This window comes from Carcharodon carcharias, chromosome 1 (assembly GCF_017639515.1).
Source record: "Carcharodon carcharias isolate sCarCar2 chromosome 1, sCarCar2.pri, whole genome shotgun sequence".
NCBI classification, from domain to species: domain Eukaryota; kingdom Metazoa; phylum Chordata; class Chondrichthyes; order Lamniformes; family Lamnidae; genus Carcharodon; species Carcharodon carcharias.
This window is the reverse complement of record NC_054467.1, coordinates 143,979,034-144,001,620: the sequence shown is the minus strand read 5'-3', so window position 1 is coordinate 144,001,620 and position 22,587 is coordinate 143,979,034. Positions and strand designations below refer to the sequence as shown.

Here is a 22,587-nt window from a genome sequence, read left to right as displayed (position 1 = left end):
AAACTGGATCATTATGGACTCGGAGGAAATTAAGTAATAGAGAAGAACATTTCTTACCAAATAGCACCGTGAATGGAGAAGGGTCAAACTGGAAACCAGTCTTAAGCGGCGTGCCCAACATTTGTTATCCCTGTGTTTATAAATGACATGCAGGATGGATTAAAGCCAGATTAGACTCTTTGCAGGTGACTGCCTAGTCTACAGGATGATTACTGAAGCAGCAGATGAGGCTAGCCTTCAAGCAGATCTGGCTTGGCCTAAATAGCCAAGTGGTTATGGTACTGGGTTTACAACCCTAAGATCAAGAGTTCAAATCTCACAATGGTAAACTATGAAACAATGGAACTTCATCTGAATAGGAACAGATGGAAACATGTTTGTACTCAAAAGAGATTTCAAGCAGATCTGAATAATCTCATTACATGGGCTAATGTGTGGGGAATGAAATTCAACATAGAGAAATGTAACAACATGTGAATCAGCAATATTCAACATTCATCAGTACCCAACTACACACTGCATGAGTCCCACCTTGAAGTTAAAGAATTCCTTTACTTAGGAAGCCACATCTGAAATAATTTAAAGTGGATACAATGTAAATAAGCAGCCTCCAAAATATTTGTGTTCATGAAATGGAACATACATCACTCTTTAACTACATTTAAGGTAATGCTGTACCACACAGTGTAGCTGCTTGGGATTCATTGACTGCTAAAAACATTACCCTCCTTGAGAAAGTTCAATTTTGGGCAGCTTGTTTCGTTACAAATAATTATTTGCGAGATTCTAGTGCCTTCCAGTTGGTCACATTGCCAGGCTGGTACAGTCTCCAGAACTGAAGAGAAGCCCAAATGTTGACATGCCTCTATAAAATTTTGCATGAACAATTAAATATTTCTAAGCAGTACATTAAGCCCGAAAGTGACCGAGCTTGACAGGTTCATAACCAAACACTTCCACATCCCAACGTGCTTCATAACAAAAACAAAAATACCTGGAAAAACTCAGCAGGTCTGACAGCATCTGCGGAGAGAAATGCAGTTAACGTTTCAAATCCAAATGAATCTTCATCAGAAGAGGAGTCATAAGGACTCGAAACATTAACTGTATTCCTCTCCGCAAATGCTGTCAGACCTGCTGAATTTTTCCAGGTATTTTTGTTTTTGTTCTAGATTTCCAGCATCCACAGTATTTTGCTTTTATCTTAATGCTTTATAACCCTTTTCCCCCAAGAGCAATAACGACAGGAACAATCTTCCACAAGCTTTAATCTCCATGTCCTCTAAGGATTATGAACATACAAACAAGGAGCATGAATGGCCACTCAGTCCCCTGAGCTTGCTCCGTCATTTAATGAGATCATGGCTAATCTGATAGTAACCTGAAATCTGCGTCCTGCCTACCCCCGATAACCTATCGCCCCCTTGCTTCCCAAAAATCTATCCACCTCTACCTTAAAGATATTCAAAGGCTCTGCTTCCACCATCTTTTCAGGAAGAGAGTCCCAAAGACTCGCGAACCTCAGTGAAAAAATTTCACCTCATCTCCATTTTAAATGGGCAACTCCTTATTCTGAAACAGTGACCCCTAGTTCTAGATTCTCCCACAACAGGAAACATCCTCTCCACAACCTGTCAAAACCCCTCAGGAACTTACATTTCAATCAAGTTGCCTCTTACTCTTCTAAACTCCGGCAGATACAAGCCTAGTCTGTCCAAACTTTCCTCATAAGACAACACACACATTCCAGGTATTTGTCTGGTAAACCTTCTCTGAACTGCTTCCAATACATTTACATCATGTTATCTGGGAACTGGGCTGACCGATCCTTTGCCCCCTTCACCACCAGGGCTAACTGCCTGAAGGTGCTGGGGATATGGTTTGGAGGGACCGGGGCATGCGTTAGAAACTGGAATGAGTGAGTGTCTATAGTGCAAAGAAAACTGGGCATGTGGGAGCGACGCTCCCTGTCCATTGCGGGTAAGAACCTGGTCATCAGGTGTGAGGCACTCTTGCTGTTGCAGTATATGGCAGGTCTGGCCCATTCCAGACTCCTGTGCGATGGTGATCACCCAAGCCATCATTCGCTTTATCTGGAGATCGAAAATGGATCATGTCCGCAGGCCTCTAGATAAAGGGGGAGAAAAACGTGCCCAACATTGCCCTCATACTGATGGCCACCTTTGCGTGCAGCTGCATCAAGCTGTGCGTAGACCCTCGGTACGCAAACACCAAGTGTCACTACGTGATGAGGTTCTACCTGTCCCCTGTGTTGCGAAGGATGGGTCTGGCCACCCTACCGCGGAACGCTCCAAGTAGTTGGACCGTGCCATACCACCTGTCCCTCGTGGAAAAATTTATGCAGAGAAACACCTTTGACCACAAGTCCATCAGGCAGTGGTTGGCACGTAATGTCTTAGAGGCCCTGCGGGAAAAGGGGAGGGTGGATCCTGTGGGATGGTCCCCAAGCAGACTGTCAAAGTGATTTGGCAGAATGCCTCATCGCCAGAACTTTCCAACAAGCACCAAGATGTAGCTTGGCTGCTGGTGAGAAAGGCTCTCTCCGTCAGATCCTTCCAACATGCCAGATGTCTCACCCCCTCTTCACGTTACCTTCGAGATGGCTGTGGTGGGGACGAGACTGTTGTTCACCTCCTTATGGATTGTGCCTTTGCAAAGAAGGTCTGGAGAGAGATGCAGTGGTTTCTGTCGAGGTTTATCCCGAGCAATTCTGTGACACAGGACTCTGTGCTCTACGGGTCACACACCGAGAAAAACATGAACTGCAGCTGGAGGATCATCAACTCGGTGAAAGATGCTCTTTGGTCTGCCCAAAACTTGTTGGTCTTTCAGCACAAAGAGTTGTCTCCGACCGTGTTGCAGACCGACACATTCCAAAGTCCAGAACTACATGCTGAGGGACGTATTAAAGCTTGGGGCAGCCGCCGCAAAGGCGCAATGAGGAAAGGTCGCTGTCTAAGACCTTTCTACCAATGTGCACCGAAGGGTTGGGAACTGTTGAGAGCCCCTCAGTCTGTACCGCTCAAAATGAATGTACGCATTGAATACTAATTGTATTATAATTGTATTGAAGCACCTCAGAGTGCAACATGTTGTCTGTTGATAACTCCAATACCGTTGTCTGATTGCCTGTAATGACCATATTGAAATGATTGTAATATTCATTGATTGTATTGGTGCACCTTGCGATCCATGTGTAAAAGTTGAATCTGATTGTACTTTTTATGATGGTAATTTTGAAATGTTTTGTAATGTTCTTCCAGATATTTTATGAATAAAGTATATTTTAAAAAAAAGGCTCTGACATTTAGTAAATCATGTTGTGATTTAAGGATTTGGTCTGGATCAAAATCCATCTGGTTTAAATATTGCAATGAAATAATTAATCTTGTAGCCTGAACTCTTGGTAGAATAATGCAATGTGAATTGCAATTATACACTGTATAATGTTTCTGACATTATAAAATTGGTTGGCTCCGTGTTCGTTTTACTGTTAACCAGGCCACGGAACACCTGAAATAAAGCAGAAAGTGCTGGAAAAACTCAGCAGTTGTGACAGCATCCGTGGAGAGAGAAACAGAGTTAACACTTCGAGTCCAATATGACGTCTTTGTTTTTGTTCAAAAGTGGATGAATGCATTTTTTTTAAAAGTACATATATATATAGATTCGTTTCATTTTGACATTTATCGCATTCTTTGTTGATCAGCATCTTAATCCCAACATTTCCAGCCTCAAATGGTAGGGGATGAAAACTTGCAAAATGCTAATGATGCTCTGCAAATGTGCAAAATGTTTCCTCCTCCACGATTAATCGCGACCGCGCATGCTCAGTAGTTCGCCAGCGCGTGGCCCGGAATCACGTGCACTAGGCATCACGTGCTCCTTAAACTGAGGCTGCGCCCCTTGCGCGGCCGCCATGTTGACTGGCCTCGGCCGCTTAATGGTGCGGTTCGCTGGCAGCAGGGTGTCAAGTGTCTGTGTGAAGTGGCGGCGGCAGCAGCACGGCGGGCCCGGAGCTACCTCACCAGGAGGAGGACCGCCCGGGAGAGGAGACTGTCTACAGCGGGAAAAGGTGACCGAGCGCGGCGCTGGAGGCCCTTGAAATGGGCACAAGCCAGCGAAGAGAGGTCCGGAGTGGAGTGGCCGGGGAATGGGCCATAGAGGCCGGGCGGTGTCGTGCCCCCCGCCCCCCAACCATGGGCAGCAGTTGAATCGCTCACTGACGGCTCGTCCTCACTCTAATAAAAATCAAATCACTCTTCAGCGTACATTCCCCCCCCCGCCCCGGCCACTGTTTAAGCTGCTGTTGATTTTGACAACTTTACCAAACTGTCTCACACAACAGTTACTGCAGGAACAAAAACAAAAATAGGTGGAAAAACTCAGCAGGTCTGACAGCATCTGCGGAGAGGAACACAGTTAACGTTTCGAATCCCTATGACACCTCATCAGAACTAAGGAAATATAGAAATGAGGAAATATAAGCTGGTTGGGGGGGGGTGGGGTGTGGTGTGGGACAGGTAGAGCTGGATTCTACACAGTTCACCTCAAGTTACTGCAGGAACATGGCACAGGATGATCAAACTGCAGACTGACCCCTTTTGCAGGAAACCTGCATGCCGTGTATTCATTCTCATAAAGCATACATTTTATGTAAAAATAAGCAATTGTTGCTCTGTGCTGCTGCTGCTCTGCAGGCTTAAGATGTGGTACTATCTGTTGTGATTAATCATCCATCCCTGTTTAAATGATAAAAAATGTAAGCTATTCTATAACAACATATGGACTCATTGAGTCATATGGACTCAAAACGTTAACTCTGTCTTTCTCTCCACAGATGCTGTCAGACCTGCTGAGTTTTTCCACCATTTTTTTGTTTTTAAGCTATTCTATACATGCTCCTAATGATAAAATCAGCCTCTTCCGTTATTCCTCTTCGACATAGGTGATACAATGGAATTGGACTGTAGTGTATTTATCCTGCAGAGTAGCAAAATGGTGGTATTGCAGCAATAAAATTAAATAGTTTAAGACAAATTATGTATGTAATTATACATGCTGAATTAAAGGATCAGAATAGTGGGAATTTTAGCAGCACCAAATAAGTTAATTTGCCGATAAATAAAGTATTGGAAGTATGCAACAGATCCATAGCAAAGAAAAAAAGGCAGGTTAATCCTTTGGGCAAAGTCAGAACTAGTAGTTCTTCATTAACTAGTTCAGCTTCATCGTCACTGCCAAGTGCCTTTACAGGTGCTATAGCATTTTTTACTAAACTCATTTTCTTCATAAGTGTAAAAGACTATCACAAAATCTGAAAAGACCCATCAAGGTAATATCCATTCTGTGGTAACAAAATTATCATTAAATATACCCTGTACTATTATACTTTTTACATGTAAAACTAGGAGCCAATTAGTTTGCAGAAGACAAAAACAAGATGCTGGAAAAACTCAACAGGTCTAACAGCATCTGTGGAGAGAAAGATAGAGTTAACGTTCTGAGTCCACATGACTTCTTTATATGGACTCGAAACGTTAACTCTGTCTTTCTCTCCACAGATGCTGTTAGACCTGCTGAGTTTTTCCAGCATTTTCTGTTTTTGTTTCAGATTTCCAGCATCTGCAGTATTTTGCTTTTATCTTAGTTTGCAGGAGAGATTGGCTCTGTCTTTTAAGATAACTTTTCCCCCTCCCTTTCATACACATAACCAAAGTTGTGATCATCTTTTGCAGGATAAATATGACCTGTCTGAATTTCCTGTAGAAAATATTAGGAATTTCAGCATCATAGCGCATGTAGACCATGGGAAAAGTACACTAGCAGATAGACTCCTGGAGATAACAGGTAAATATTTGCACAACAAATAGATGTTTACTCTTTAATCTTGAAATTTGTTACATAACCTTTTTAAAAAGAATTCAACTTTGCAACTATGAAAATGAATTAGACAGTTTACAGTATGTGGCATTTCAGTTGTTGCTATTTCTCCTTTTATTTTAAATAGTTTGCTTTAGTCACTAAAGTTTAGTGTATTGCTTCCTGGTGTATTGCAGCCAGTTACAATTATGTCTCCTAAGTGAAGAACAGTGATGCATAATTGCATGAGCGATGTCTGATTTCATTGCAGAGGCAGATTTTGTACCAAGAATATCATGGCTCAAATCAGAGCAGTTGTATGTTGGGGCTAACTATCCCTGTGCTGACGAATATAAAATAATAGAACAGGGCTAAAATTGGAGCACCAGATTTGGAAGGAAATGTAAAGGAAACAAACATCTTTCGAGATCAGATTGAAAGAAATGAGCGTCACTTTGAGGGCTTGTTACTTTGTTTAAATGTTTGCTTTTTTAATGTTTAGTACTACACTAAATGTGTATAGCATTTTACATACACCTGATTGAAAAAATATATCTTAAATATTTTAAGTAATACATTTTCAGGGGCAATTGTCAAAACTGAACGCAACAAGCAAGTACTAGATAAACTTCAAGTGGAGCGAGAACGAGGTATCACTGTGAAAGCACAGACAGCAACTCTCTTTTACCATCATGCAGGAAGGACTTATCTATTAAACCTCATTGATACACCAGTAAGTTCAAAATATTTCTCTTTAATGTTATCAATGCTTTTTTGAGGGCAACAGGTTCAGTAACAGCTCAAGCAAGCCCATCTGGAGTCACCTTTGTGACTGTGATTGCCCTGGGCATTGCAGGTTTCCAGAAATCCCCATTTACCCTGTCAGAATAAATAGACCTGGAAACATGCAAGAGTAAATGGACCTGGGGACCTGCAAGAGTAAGTGGACCTGGTAACTTGCAGCTGAAAGTAGCTTCAAGCCAATGATGCTCCACTGCCAAACCCAGTTTTAGGGCAACGTATTTGACTGAGCTGTCATTGGGTGGCTCTTTGTATTTTGGCTGTTATTTGACATACCTCATATTGTTATAAAAATACATTTACAGTTACATACTGGGTTGTGTTTACTATATCTAGAAAAATACATTTTGCCGTTGTATTTAAATTATTAAATTTCTTCTTTGTAAAATATATCTTTACACATTCGGAAGACTTTCAACTCTGCCTTTCCTTACAGGGTCATGTGGATTTCAGCTATGAAGTTTCTCGATCATTGTCTGCTTGTCAGGGTGTACTGCTGATAGTGGATGCCAATGAGGTAAATTGGTCACATTGCGCTTGTATATTTTGTCTGGTTTTGGTCATCACTATTGCACTCTTTTTGGTACAGTGTAAACACAAGATATCTGCTACATTAGCATTTTAGACTGAAATGTGACTGTTAGTTTTCTCTGTTCTGGGTATTGATTAAAAAGCATTAAAGCAAATGAGTTTGTAGAATCTGTGACTTTGTTCAGATGTGTTATTCTGTGAAATACTTGTTGTTCGGTTCATATTTTGTCTGTCGGTACTTCTGTCAGGTTTGTAGAATGTATTGTTCAATAAATTTTCTGTTTCATCTGTCCTCCCTGTCCCCCCCCCCCCCCCCCCCCACCCCCCCCCCCACCCCCTCCCCCCCCAGGGTATTCAAGCCCAGACTGTGGCAAACTTCTTTCTTGCCTTTGAATCCCAGCTAATGATAATTCCAGTGATAAACAAGGTAAGTAGACACTCTCATTTATTTATTTCTGGCTGTTTCTAGATATTTTCTTTAAGTTGAATGCTTTTCTCTTTTTAAGAGGAATACACTGGAAAGATGCAAACAATGGTCTTTCTTTTAACCTCGGCTCAAAGAACTGAATAAAAGAACAACAACTAATCTACATAGCATCTTTAATGTAATGAAATGTTCCAAGGCGCTTCATGGGAACATTATAAAACAGTGTGACACCGAACCACATAAGGAAATATTTGGCCAGATGGCCAAAGGCTTAGTTAAAGACATAGGTTTTAAATAATGCTTTAAAGGTGGAAAGTGAAGTGGAGAGGTGTAGGGAGGGAATACTTGAGCTTAGGTCCTAGGCAACTGAATGCATGGCCACCAATGGTGGAGCAATTAAGATCAGGAATTCTCAAGTGGCCAGAATTAGATGAGCCCAGATATCTTGGAGGGTTCTGGGCTGGTGGAGATTATAGCGAGGGACAAATTTACAGAGGTATTTGAAAACCAGGATTTAAAATCAAGACTAAAACGAAACAAAATAATTCATATACAAATCATTCACTTTAATAAAAAACTTGTGAATTTATCTCTGTAGATTGACCTCAAGCATGCTGAACCTGACAGAGTTGCAAAACAGATTGAAAAGATCTTTGATATTCCTACAGAGGAATGCATTCAGGTATGAAACTTTTCAGTTGTCAAGTTGGCCAATGATTTCCCCTAGTGAGTGACTGCAGATACTATCCACAACGTTAAATTACCATGCTTAATGTTCATAATAATAGCCACTGTAAACTTGTTAATTGTACTATTAAAACAGTAGTTTGCTTAGTATACCAAAATTTCGTTTTATTAACCCTGCAGTTTAACACAGCTGTGACATATACTCAGTAGCAATGTAGAGGTTAACCTACAACACTGAAAGATCAGGATTTGTTTGCTCAGAAAACTTTGTCTTGATCCAGTTTGTAAGAAAACTAACAAAACTGGTATTATTTTACATCTTGATCCAATTAACTGTATTTAAAGAAAAGTTGATTATTATCACGATGTGGAGCATGTAGCTTCGAATTTACACTTAGTGCTTTCTTCTATATTTGCTAGATTTCAGCCAAACTAGGAACAAACGTAGACCAAGTTTTGGAAAAAGTTGTTGAAAAAATTCCTCCGTAAGTATCTTTGACTTAAATGTTTCTGAGCACTTTTCTTGTACTAAGGGTTTAAATTGAAAACAAGATTCTATTATAAGCAGCAGGATTATTTTCAAAATGGCTGCTTCCAAGTATCGTCAGTAAGTCAGGATTAATTTTAATTCCATGATTATAATAAAAGCAAAATACTATGGAAATCTGAAATAAAAACAGGAAATGCTGGAAAATCTCCACAGGTCTGGCAACATCTGTGGAAAGAGAAATAGAATTAACGTTTCGAGTCTGTATGATCTGTCTTCAGAGCCAAAACATACAACTCTCAAACTTTGGTCATTAAACAACCTTTCAAATTAATTAAAATGATTGTCTAATCACCTTCCTTTGACATTCAACAGCATAGTCTTGGTTGAAACCCCCCACTGTTAACGTTCTGAGGTGTGACCATTGACCAGAAACTTAACTGGACCAGCCACATAAATACTGTGGCTACAAGAGCAGGTCAGAGGCTGCGAATTCTGTAATGAATGACTTGCCTGCCGACTCTCTTAAGCCTTTTCCTCATCTACAAGGCACAAGGCAGGAGTGTGATGGAAATACTCCCTACCTACCTAGATGAGTGTAGCTCCAACAACACCCAAGAAGCTTGACACCATCCAGGACAAAACAACCTGCTTGATTAGCATCCCATCCACCATACTGTTAACTTGTATTTAACAGCACCTTCAATGTGATAAAACATCCCAAGGTACTTCAGAGAGGCATTATAAAAAAAATTACGACACCAAGCTACGCAAGGGGATATTAGGGCAGATGTTCAGAGAGTTGCCAGTGAGAAGAATGGAGTCGATGGTGAGGGAACGGTGTTTCTGGCGGGGACCAAAGACAATGACTTCAGTCTTCCCAACATTTAATTGGAATAAAATTCTGTTCCTCTGATATCAGAGAAGCAATCTAACACTTTAGAGATAGTGGTGAGATTGATTGAGAGAGAGAAAGCTACTGAGATAAAGCTGGGTGTTGTCAGTGCACATGTGGAAACTGACATTGTGGCTATGGATGATGCTGCTGAGGAACAGCATGTAAAGGAGAGGGACCAAGAAACAAACCTTAGGGGATACCAAAGGTAACTGAGTGGGAATGGGAAACAAAGCCATTGATCCACTGGCTCCATGTGGCTGCAGTAAACTTACCAAGGCTTCTTCAACAGCACCTCCCAAACTCACGACCTCTACCACCTAGAAGGTCAAGGGCAGCAGATGCACAGGAAACACCACCACCTGCAAGTTCACTTCCAAGTCACACACCATCCTAATTTGGTAACATATCACCATTCCTTCAGTTTCTTCAGCTGGGTCAAAATCCTGGAACTCCCTACCTAACACTCTGGGAGTACCTTCACCACATGGGCTGCAGCAGTTCAAGAAATTGGCTCATCACTTCTCAAGGGTAGTTAGTGATGGGCAATAAGTGCTGGCCTTGGTAGACCACACACCCCATGAATGTATAAATAAAATAACTGACATAACGGATGCAGTGTGATAGGACATTGTCCCCCTACCTCCGGGACCTGGCTTTAGCAAGACTGCTTTAACTTTTTTTTATTCATTCATGGGATGTGGGCATCGCTGGATAGGCCAGCATTTATTGCCCATCCCTAACTGCCTTTGAGAAGCTGAGCTCCTCCTTGAACCACTGCAGTCCATGTAATAGAAGTTCTCTGCTGATTGGAAAGCGCAATATTAAATGTTAACCAAATAAAACAAATCTTGACCTTAATTATTCAGTTTTAATATTTGTAATATTAAAATATCCAGTTGATTGAGCATCAGCAATACATTACAACAGTGACTATTTGCTAATATGGTTACAGTATTGTCTATCTGTTTTCCAAATATGAAACTGAAGTACCTGTTCTTAGCTTCATTATATTATAGCTAAGTAGATGTCTGCAAGACTGTACACCTATATGTGGCTACCATTGACCTCCACTCCTACTGATGTATTTTGACTTCAGTATGTACTGTAGCAACTTACTTTGTTTACTTCAACAGCAGTAGATTTTCTCTGTATTCTTCCAATTGGATATAAAATTCTCTTTCCTGCTAAATATTTGATTCCCCTGTTCACCACCACCCTACCACAGCCTTTGGCAACTTTTGCAATCAAAAAGAAAAGATATTGTGGGTACACCATCAACCCCAAATTCTGTTCCTCCACGCACAATCAACTTATCATTGCAAGGAGGTGAATGTCTTACAATTCCCTACCTAATATCCTTAGACTATCATGCAAGACTGCTGTAATTCAAGAAGGCCAATTTCTCTGGATTAATCGAGAAAGCAATAAATGCAGCCTCACAACCAATAAAGGAGTTCTTTTAAAAATTAAGTATGCAGAGATCCACTTCTAGCCACTAAACTTTAAATGTTTTTGAGAGTGAATTTGAAGGCCTTTGGCTCATTGCTGATGTGCAGTTTTCTTGGCAGTCTTTATCAATGGTGCTTTTCCATTGCCTTCCACTCACAGAGGCAGAGTGAGGAGTGGGTTCCAAGACTACCTCAGGCCGAAAGGGAATTGTGCTTTTGGAGTTATTCTGAACCACACACTAGCCAACTGAGCTAACTGGAGCAATATGCAATTATATATCAAGCTTATTTGGTCTGAGGTGGCCCACTGCAAGGGAACCTGACATTGTAGTGTTCCAGGGTCTGATTGGGATCTGAATGTGCAGTTATACTATCAGTTTTGTGTCTCTGCAAAGTAAAGTGCTACTTTGTAAAGACGACTTTTATTTTTCTCTCTATTCTTTCACGGCATGTGGGCATCGGTGGCAAGGCCAGCATTTGTTGCCCATCCCTAATTGCACTTGAACTGACCTTGCTTGGTCATTTCAGAGGGTGGTTAAGAGTCAACCAGATTGATGTGGGTCTGGAGTCACTTGTAGGCCAAACCATGTAAAGATGGCAGATTTCCTTCCCTAAAGGGGCATTAGTGAACCAGATGGGTTTTTACAACAATCGATGATAGTTTCATGGTCCCTATCACTGAGACTAGCTTTATATTCCAGATTTATTAACTGAATTCAAATTCCGCCAGCTGCCATGGTAGGATTTGAACCCATGTCCCCAGAGAATCCTATCTGTCATTTGAAGACTCAGGCAAATTCTCTGGTCTTGTAACAATAAGTAATAGCTGGCTGCTAGTTTCAGGCAGATGTTTTGGGTTACAAATATCAGAACTGTTTCCACATCGTATTTCAATTTTATTTTGACTACATAAATTCTGATATTAACAACTGAATTAGAATTAACTAAATGATAGCATTGCAATGTATTTTTATTTCAGGCCACGTGCACACCTTTCAGATCCACTGCGAGCTTTGGTATTCGACTCCACTTATGACCACTACAGAGGAGTCATAGCCAGTATTGCACTTTTTGATGGATGGGTGCAAAAGGGGGACAAAATAATGTCCTCATATACAAAGAAGATGTATGAAGTTAATGAAGTTGGAATCCTGAGGCCTGACCAATATCCAGTGGAAAAACTGTAAGGAGTCACTGCTGTGTCTCAGTGTCATGTTCACAAATATTAGAGCAATAATGGTTTGCGTAGATGCTACTCAGCCGAATCAAAATTCAGTTCATAAGGAAAACGCAACAATTCGGACTCAACTTCTATACAAGTTAACCAAATTCTGCATTTCACTGTCTCCCATTGAGTAATCTGTTGAGCTGTAGAGTATGTCCCAATTTTAGATGGTGGTTCATTACTCCTCAGGGACTTTTTTTCCCTCTTTTATAACTGAGCATATTGAAAATGTCCTAGCGGATTTTAAGAGTTAGATTCGTTGGACTACTTTGGTACAGAATAGAATTTGAATGCTTTTGAAAAGACAGACATTTCAGTATGGGAGAAAAGGGTCCTATGGTATAAATTGTTGTGATCGTTTGAAATTTGTCATTCTTGGGTTAGTCCTGAGTTGAAGACGAAAAGCTTTGACAACATGTCTCTCTTTTCAGCAATATTCAAGTTCTATACTACTAAGCAAACTACTACTTAAATCTAAAATAAATTTGCCATGAAAAGCAAGTCCCTGCTATAAATAGATTATGCACCACCCTGACTGAGTCACTTGGCAGTGCTAAGTTTTTGGGATCTGCATGGTTTACAAAACAGCTGCAAAATTAAGCCTCACTTTTATAAATTTCTTTAGCTTTTCATACTTTCTCTTCAAGAACGAGAATGGTTATTAGTGGCTTCTAAACTACATTTTTAATTGTCACCGAAGGCTGTGGAGGCCAGGTCATTGAGTGTATTTAAGACCAAGATAGATAGGTTCTTGATTGGTAAGGGGATCAAAGGTTACGGGGAGAAGGTGGGAGAATGCGGTTGAAAAACTTATCAGCCATGATTGAATGGCAGAGCAGACTTGATGGGCCAAATGGCCTAATTTCTGCTCCTCTGTCTTATGGTCTTAATAAATAAATAGGCTAAGGTGTGTTACAGTCCAATTACAAATTGCATTATAATCATATAATTTGATAGTCAAATGATACAAACCTGTTAGTGCAATAGTTCAGTTTTGTTTTAGTTTGTTGATTACTTGGAATGGAGAGGTTCCAGAATACCAATTGTACATTTTGACTGTAACCGCATTTTATTGTGTAGATATGCTGGACAAGTGGGTTATCTAGTGGCTGGAATGAAGGAAGTGAAGGAGGCACAGATTGGAGACACTTTTCATTTACAGAAACAGTCTGTGGAACCACTAGCAGGGTTCAAACCTGCTAAACCAATGGTCTTTGCAGGTAAGGAAACTTTGATGGGATGGTAAGAAGTCCGTTTCCAGATCACAAAGTATGTTTTACAGCACTGACATCTTTCAAAGACGTAGTGTTGTCAGCTGAAGTGACATTTATTATAAAAATTAACTGATCATCTGTCAGTTTTATTTTCTGTTAAATTATCCAAGTTGTTTGAGTGCAGTGTTCTGTTCTGTGTCCTCACTGACATAATGGTTTGATATCAAAGGAATGTACCCTGTTGACCAATCTGAATATACCAACTTAAGGAAAGCAGTGGAGAAGCTAACGCTGAATGACTCCAGTGTGACAGTTCATCGGGACAGCAGCCCAGCCCTGGGAGCTGGCTGGAGGTGAGCGACAAGATTATGCATTGTGATAACTGTTGGCATTCATGTTTTTTAATACAATATCTTTCTCCTCTTAGTTTTATCTTTCCTCATTAAAGGCGCAAATGCTTTTCTGATCTCCAGTATTTATTTTGGCAGCATTGCATTTTAGGAAATGAGTAATTAACTTTGAAACATCAAAACTAAGCGATATTGTTGCGCTATAATCCAATAATTCTTTTTAGGAATAGTGTTGATTTTTACCCCTCCATCTCCCACTGATTGGACGGCCATTTTATTTCTTCTGAAGTTGTGACAGTTCATTTATGATTACCAATCAGTGATATTCCTCTTGATAAATGATAAAGTGAGCATGCGCCCAGCAAACATCATCTATTGTATCAAAGAAGACTTTGTATTAAATTTCATTAAGGTTACATATATTAAATAGAGATTATTAAATTTTGAAACACTTTCTAAAATTTACGTACATACAGAATCCTATTCCTATCTTAGATATTGGAATTTAAGAACCCACCTTGAAACCCACATCATTGGTAAAGCTTCTGACCTTCCTAGTTACTATCCTTTTAGGCTTGGTGTCAACATTTCTGTGAAGCGCCTTGGGATGTTTATTCCAAGTTAGATGTGCTTTACGAAATGTACATTGCTGTTATCCTGGTAATACAGAGATTACAAGCCAGTTTTTCTCTACTGAGGCAGGTAGCTTGTGTCGTGGAATTTCCCAACCCAGCATAAAGTGCCCCTTTATGTGCTATTTTCACTCCAGAGAAGGGGTGGGGGGGGGGGGGGGGGCAGCATAGAGGCTGGCCCACAGTCCCCAGAAGCACATTGGAAGGGGACATGGGAGGTGGCTGACTGCTGAGGCAGGCTGATTAAAAAGCCCACCTCTATTCTCTGGGACAAAAACAAAAATACCTGGAAAAACTCAGCAGGTCTGACAGCATCTGCGGAGAGGAATACAGATAACGTTTCGAGTCCGAATGACTCTACATCAGAACTAAGGAAAAATAGAAAAGAGGTAAACTATAAGCTGGTTTAAGGGGATGTTGGGACAGGTAGAGCTGGATAGAGGGCCAGTAATAGGTGGAGATTGCCAAAAGATGTCAAAGACAAAAGGACAAAGAGGTGTTTATGATGGTGATATTAGCTAAAAAATGTGCTAATGGTGTTATTAAGGGTAGAAAGCAGGACGAGCAAGAAAAATATTTATAAATTATTGGAAAAGGGGGTGGGGATGGAGGAGAGGTCAAGATCTAAAGTTGTTGAACTCAGTATTCAGTCCGGAAGGCTGTAAAGTGCCTAGTTAGAAGATGAAGTGCTGTTCCTCCAGTTTGCGTTGAGCTTCACTGGAACGTTGCAGCAGGCCAAGGACAGACATGTGGACATGAGAGCAGGATGGTGTGTTGAAATGGCAAGCGACAGGGAGGTCTGGGTCATGCTTGTGGACAAACCGAAGGTGTTCCGCAAAGTGGTCACCCAGTCTGCGTTTGGTTTCTCCAATGTAGAGGAAACCGCATTGAGAGCAGCGAATGCAGTAGACTAAATTGAGGGAAGCAGAAGTGAAATGCTGCTTCACTTGAAAGGAGTGTTTAGGCCCTTAGACAGTGAGGAGTGGGGAAGTAAAGGGGCAGTGTTACACCTTCTGCGGTTGCATGGGAGGGTGCTGTGGGAAGGGGTTGAGGTGTAGGGGGTGATGGAGGAGTGGACAAGGGTGTCCAGGAGGGAACGATCATACGGAATGCTGCCGGTGGGGGTGAAGGGCAGATGTGTTTGGTGGTGGCATCATGTTGGAGTTGGCAGAAATGGCAGAGGATGATCCTTTGAATGCGGAGGCTGGTGGGGTGATAAGTGAGGACAAGGGGGACCCTATCATGATTTTGGGAGGGAGATGAAGTTGTGAGGGCGGATGCGCGGGAGATGAGCCAGACATTGTTGAGGGCCCTGTCAACCACCGTGAGTGAAAAACCTCAGTTAAGGAAGAAGGAAGACATGTCAGAGGAACTGTTTTTGAAGGTGGCATCATCAGAACAGATGCGACGGAGGCGAAGGAACAGAGAGAATGGTATGGAGTCCTTATTTATTTTGCTTTTATCTATTCTCTGGGACTTCATCCCAGCTGTTTGGTTACATTTTAGGCCCTCACCCTTCATACCTCCTCACCCCTACTAATGTCATTTCCATGCCCCACCAGCGCCCCAATGATCTCTCATACCCTCCATGCCAACTCATAGCCCTTCCATGCCTATTTACCCTCTATATACCATGTATAGAACCAATGAACCATATGGTAACAATGGTATGTGTGAAACTGCTTAGGAAAAAACACCCATTCATAATTCTTAGAAAAAAATGGTGTTCTTACAACCCTTTAAAAGTGTTAATAAAATAGAATATTAAAGTATCAATAATGGAAGCTCCTATGATGGTGGAAGCAGAGTCTTTGAATATTTTTAAGGCAGAGGTGGATCAATTCTTGGTAAGGTTATTGGGGATAGGTGGGATATAGGTTTCAGGTTACTATCAGATCAGCCATGACCTTATTAAATGGCAGAACAAGCTGGAGGGGCTGAATGGTCTACTCCTGCTCTATGTATGTAACCTTCTTCAAATAAACATTGAAACATTGACAAAAGATATCACAAAATAAAAACTTACTATAACCTCATAGAGCTGTCAGTCAAACAAAGTCAACACTTCTCTGCAAACATGCTCACTCTCATAATCCTCTTACGAGAGTCTGGGTTCTCAGCCAAGCCTCAATATGCTGAGTATTTGTAGAATTTTCTCTTATTTCCAATTTCCAGCATCCACAGTATTTTTTATATCAATATATTTCTATTTTTCTTGTATCTTTTTTTGTGTTTTTCTATTCTTGTCAATTATCTCAATATAAAACGTGGTAGCTATAATAGAACAACTTATGTCACACACAAGTGCAGCATGAATGAAATTGGATAGATACTAAATTAACAGTGAGGAGCTCTCAAATGTTTGCCTTTTAGGGAGACAATACCAGAAAGAATTATGGGCAAATGTACTTAGATCTCATCTACATAGAATCCTGCCATTTCAGTTGTGTATGTAGCTAAAATTTACACTGAAAAAATACAGGGATTCATAGGTATGCTTTTTTGTATTTAATCATCTCCACTTTAAGAGAAACCTTAATGCATGCATTCTGTAAACACATTTTCATAGAATTTCAAATAGTTTTATGTTACGTCACAGAGTTGTATTGTTTGTAAGAGAAAATCAATTTTACAACAACTTTGAGGATAAGCGAATGTTTCTTATTGCCAGGTTGGGTTTTCTAGGACTTCTGCACATGGAAGTATTTAATCAGCGCTTGGAACAAGAGTATAATGCATCAGTCATTCTTACTGCTCCTACTGTTCCATACAAGGCGATTCTGTCATCCAGCAAGTTAATCAAGGTGAAGTACTTAATTTTCAGACCTAATATTTTGAAATCTGATTCCATTGAACAGCTTTCTATGAATAGATCACTTTTTAATGCAATTTTAGAGTTGAAATCAGTCTGTACAATATACTTACTTTGATTATTTTAGGAATACGGAGAAGAAGAAATTACAATTTTAAATCCATGCCATTTTCCTGATAGATTACAAGTTAAAGAGTATTTGGAGCCAGTAGTCACTGGCACTATCCTCAGCCCTGATGATTACATTGGAAAAATAATATCTCTGTGTCAGGTACATTTAATCTATAAGAAAGCAATTGTCTACTGGTAATATTTTTACTTAATCATATATTGCAAAGGGACCACATTTTTCAGAACTATGAATCGCTACAATAGATCCTCAAAAACCCTGACTTGAACAGACAAGCTGTGATGAGATTCATCAATACAAAATAAAAGAATTGAGCTTGTTTGACCATTGGTGAGACCCCGGCCTCTCTGATCTATTTGTTCTATGACAAACTGATCACCATTTGTATGGTCAATCCCTAATAATGTTGTCAGCTCTGAGATCAGCAGTGTGATTAACCGGTTCCTATCTCTGCTCACATTCCTGGTTGACCTTCCTGCTCTTTTGCTGCTGTCCCAAGCTTGACTCCCTCTTAGATAAGCCTACAGTTTTCCTCTGTGCCTCTCTTGGCATCCTCCAAAGGGTTGGATCAAGGCACTTAGCACTGGCTCATTACAAGCAGCATTACCATTATCCCATCTTACTCTCTCACCAAACTTTCCACTCACCGTGTTCACTAGGGGCTAATCTTGCCGATCTCCTTCCCAACCATCAAACCTCTCCTCTGCTGACCCTGTGGATTCGGGCAACATGTCTGTTCACTTGTGAACAAGGCCCTTGCCAGCCATAAACTAATTGTGACTGATTGCGTTCACACTATGACCTTCCAGAATTACCAAGCTCTCTACCAATGTCAAATAGATGAGCGAGACTTTGTCTTTGGCCTTCATAGCCCCAGCACAGTGTAATCCTGGGGGAGAGGTGTTGGTTTAGAAGAAAAACATGGGACAAGGCACTTCAACCTTTGCTACTTAATCTATGTTTTTTACCTAAAGTATATCCCAGATATCACCAGTTTATAATGTGTTACAATAGTATTTATTACAGTTTATATTTCAATGACAGAAGTTGCTGTAAAACAACAAGTACAAATTAAGTCAGATAATATGTTAACTGTTGGTGACTCAGCATTCCATAACTATAGGCTCGACTGGAGCGTTAATGCTAACATATACTGGTTGAGCTGAATGGCTTGATTCTGTACTGTATCTTCTAAGTAATAATCCTGTTATGGTATTGCAGCTCCCAGAGGAAATATTCCCCTGTAATCTACTACACAAAATATAATGTTTCTGGCACTCTTTTCATATAATACTTCTGTATTTGAAACCCAAATTAATTTGCTGCTTTGACCTGCATTGTAATGTTGCATGTACTAAGAATAAACCGTTGCTTTATTTTTATTCCCATTGTTCCCATCCACTTGAACTTTTCTTTATCCTTTCCTCCTGACTTTGTACGTGATGTTTTATGGTTTAAAATCTGTTGCTCAGTAGTTTTAATTAATGAGCAAAATTAAGTTGCTGCTGCTTAAAATAAATGTTATTTGGAGGTATTTCTAATTCATACCTATTAACTGAGTTTCAAACTTTAGGGATTCCTTATTGAGTACTGATTTGTCTTAGAGTCGGAGAGGAGTTCAGAGGAATATGGTTTACATCGATGATCACAGGCTTATGATGCAATACCTTTTTCCATTAAATGAAATTGTGGTGGACTTCTACGACAGTCTAAAATCTCTTTCTTCAGGATATGCCAGGTAGGAACATCTAGATTTAACTTGATAACAAAACTGAATTTTTAAAAATTCCTTCCCAACCATCACACCTCTCCTCTGCTGACCCTGTGGATTCGGGCAACATGTCTGTTCACTTGTGAACAAGGCCCTTGCCAGCCATAAACTAATTGTGACTGATTGCATTCACACTATAATAAACAAGTAAATTCTGAGTAGCATGAAAAGTCATGTCACAAAGCAGATGGGCAGCATTAAAGGATAAGTAGATTGGAGGAAGGACCATAAATGATCTGGAGTTAGGAATCACAAGCACAGTGGCTAAACTTGTAGTTGATAAAAAGTTGATGAAGATGATAAGAGTCCAAAGCTGATCAAGATTAACAACAGTTGGATTTGAATATACTTGGGAATTGGACAGAGAGGTTTGGCAGATGAAAGTCAGAAAGCACTTGACATGGAAATAAAAAATGCAGGAAGAGTTTATTAGCTAAATGGAAAAAAAATAATGTACATGGAAAATTAAAGAAATTTGGGGTCATGATTGACGGTCAGTTGAAGCCATTATAACAATTCTCAGCAGCAGTGAGTAAAGTAAATAAATTGTTGGGATGTTTCATACTAGCAGAATTCAGCCCAAATCATGAGGTAATCAGGACACTTTATAAATTATTGGTGCAACCACACTTGGAATCTATGTACAATTCTGTTCTCTATAGTGTGAAAAAAATATTATAGCTAGGCAAAGAATAAAGTAATCAGAATAATTGAGGGGATGGGGGGGATTAGGACATAAGTAGGCCTGTAGACCCTCTAACCAATAACACGTTCAGTTAGATAAGGGCTGATCTATATTTTAACTTCACCTACCTACCTTGGTTCTGTAATCCTTAACACCTAACAAAAATCGATGAATCTCAGTTTTGAAATTTTCAATTTGCCTAGCCTGATTAATTTTAAAAGGGCTAGAGTTCCAGATTTCTACCACCTTCTGTATAAGGAAGTGCTTCCTGATAACCTAGCTCTAATTTTAACTTTATGACCATTGTCCTGAACTCTCCCTTACCAGACGATATGGTTTCTCTCTGTATACCCTATCAACTCCTTTGATCATCTTAAACAACTCACTTAGATCACCAGTCACTCTTATATGCAAAGAAGTATAATCCTAGCCTGTCCTCATTATTTAACCCTTTTACCTCCATATACTTTTAGTGAAACTGTTGCATTCACTGCAACAGCAATATATCTTTCCTGTGGCCCAGTGCCCAGAACTGAATGCAATACTTCACATGAGGTCAAGTCAGACCTCTGTACAGCTCTTTTTTTAAATAATTCATGGGATGTGGACACCACTGGCCAGGCCAGCATTTACTCCTGCAGCGATGTCCTGGAACTCAGATGATTGATCTCCAACAACCACTACCATCTTCCTTTGTAGGTATGACTCCAACCATTGGAGAGTGTTCCCCCGATTCCCATTGACTCTAGTTTTGCTGGGGCCCCTTGATGCCTCACTCGGTCAAATTGCTGCCTTGATGTCAAGGGCAGTCACTCTCACCTCACCTCTGGAGTTCAGCTCTTTAATCCATGTTTGAACCAAAGCTGTAATGAGGCCAGGAGCTGAGTGGCTGTGGCGGAAGCCAATTGGAGGTTCAGTGAGCAGGTTATTGCTAAGCAAGTGCCACTTGCTTGCAATGTTGATGACCCTTCCTACATTTTACTGATGATTGAGAGTAAACTGATGGGGCAGTAATAGGCTAGGATGGATTTGTCCTTTTTGTGTACAGGACATACCTGGGTAATTTTTCACATAGCTGGGTAGGTGCCAGTGTAGTAGCTGTATTCAACTAGCTTGGCTAGAGTTGTGTGACAAGTTCTGGCACACAGGTCTTCAGTACTATTGCCAGAATATTGTGAGGGCCGATAGCCTTTGCAGTTTCCAGTGCCTTCAACTGTTTCTTGATATCACGTGGAGTGAATTGAATTCGCTGAAGACTAGAATCTGTGGTGCTGGGGACCTCCAGAGGAGGCCAAGATAGATCATCCACTTGGCACCTCTGGCTGAAGATTGTTGCAAATGCTTCAGCCATATCTTTTGCACTGATGTGCTGGACTCCTTCATCATTGAGAATGGGGATATTTGTGTAGCCTCCTCCTCCAGTGAGTTGTTTAATTGTCCACCACCATTCATGACAAGATGTGGCAGGACTATAGAACTTAGATCTGATCTGTTGGATGTGGAATTGCTTAGCTCTGTCAATCATTTGCTGCTTCTGCAGTTTGATATGCAAGTAGTCCTGTGTTGTAGCTTCACTAAGTTGACACCTCGTTTTTAGGTATGCCTGGTGCTGCTCCTGTCATGCCCTCCTGCACTCTTCATTGGAGCAGGGTTGATCCCCTGGCTTGACGGTAATGGTTGAGTGGGGGATATGCCGGGCCATGAGGTTACAGATTACGGTTGAGTACAGTTCTGCTGCTGCTGATGGCCCACAGCGCCTCATGGATGCCCAGTCTTGAACTGCTAGACCTGTTTGAAATGTATCCGATTTAGCACGGTGGTAGTGCCAGACAACGTGCTGGAGGGTATCCTCAATGCGAAGGCGGACTTGTCTCCACAAGGACTGTGCTGTGACCACTTCTACTGGTAGTTTTGTGCACACATGCATCTGCGCAGGCACGATGGTGAGGATGAGGTCAAGTATTTCCCTCTTGTTGGTTCCTTCATCATCTGTCGCTTACCCAATCTAGCAGCTATGCCTTTTAAGTCTTGGCAAGCTCGGTCTTTAGTGGTGCTACTGAGCCATTATTGGTGGTGGTCATTGAAGTCCCCTGCCCAAAGTACATTCTGTGCCCTTCAGTGCTTCCTCCAAGTGGTTTTCAACATGGAGGAGCACTGATTCATCAGCTGAGGTTGGGGGGCTACATGGTAATCAGCAGGAGATTTCCTTGCCCATGTTTGACCTGGTGCCACGAGACTTCCAGAGTCAATGTTGAGGACTCCTAGGGCAATTCCCTCCCGACCTTAGGGATGGTGATGGTGGTGTCAAGGACATTGTCTGTAAAGTATGATTCTGTGAGAATGTCTATGTCAGGATATTGCTGGACTAATTGCTGGAGCTGTGAGACAGCTCTCCCAATTTTAGCATTAGCCCCCAGATGTTAGTAAGAAGGACTTTGCAGCATTGACAGGGCTGAGTTTGCCGTTTTCCTTTGTGGTGCCTTGATCAATGCCACGTGGTCCATTGGTTTCATTCCTTTTAGAGTTTTTAGCAGTTTAATACAAATGAGTGGCTTGCTGGGCCATTTCGGAGGGCATTAAGTGTCAACCATATTGCTGTGGATCTG

General features: G+C 40.9%; 1 protein-coding gene across 1 annotated transcript in view; it reads left to right on the top strand.

Moving 5' to 3' along the window:
- The first annotated feature begins 3,908 nt into the window (after positions 1-3,908).
- The window catches only part of guf1 (GTP binding elongation factor GUF1), a 35,377-nt gene continuing 16,698 nt past the window's right edge, over positions 3,909-22,587 (top strand). The window contains exons 1-13 of the mRNA XM_041196739.1: positions 3,909-4,096; positions 5,760-5,871; positions 6,468-6,616; positions 7,121-7,201; positions 7,565-7,642; positions 8,241-8,324; positions 8,750-8,814; positions 12,142-12,345; positions 13,468-13,607; positions 13,831-13,954; positions 17,255-17,387; positions 17,523-17,666; positions 19,130-19,263. Coding sequence (XP_041052673.1) covers positions 3,941-4,096; positions 5,760-5,871; positions 6,468-6,616; positions 7,121-7,201; positions 7,565-7,642; positions 8,241-8,324; positions 8,750-8,814; positions 12,142-12,345; positions 13,468-13,607; positions 13,831-13,954; positions 17,255-17,387; positions 17,523-17,666; positions 19,130-19,263 — 1,604 coding nt within the window. The 5' untranslated portion in view covers positions 3,909-3,940. The remainder of the gene's footprint in view (positions 4,097-5,759; positions 5,872-6,467; positions 6,617-7,120; positions 7,202-7,564; positions 7,643-8,240; positions 8,325-8,749; positions 8,815-12,141; positions 12,346-13,467; positions 13,608-13,830; positions 13,955-17,254; positions 17,388-17,522; positions 17,667-19,129; positions 19,264-22,587) is intronic.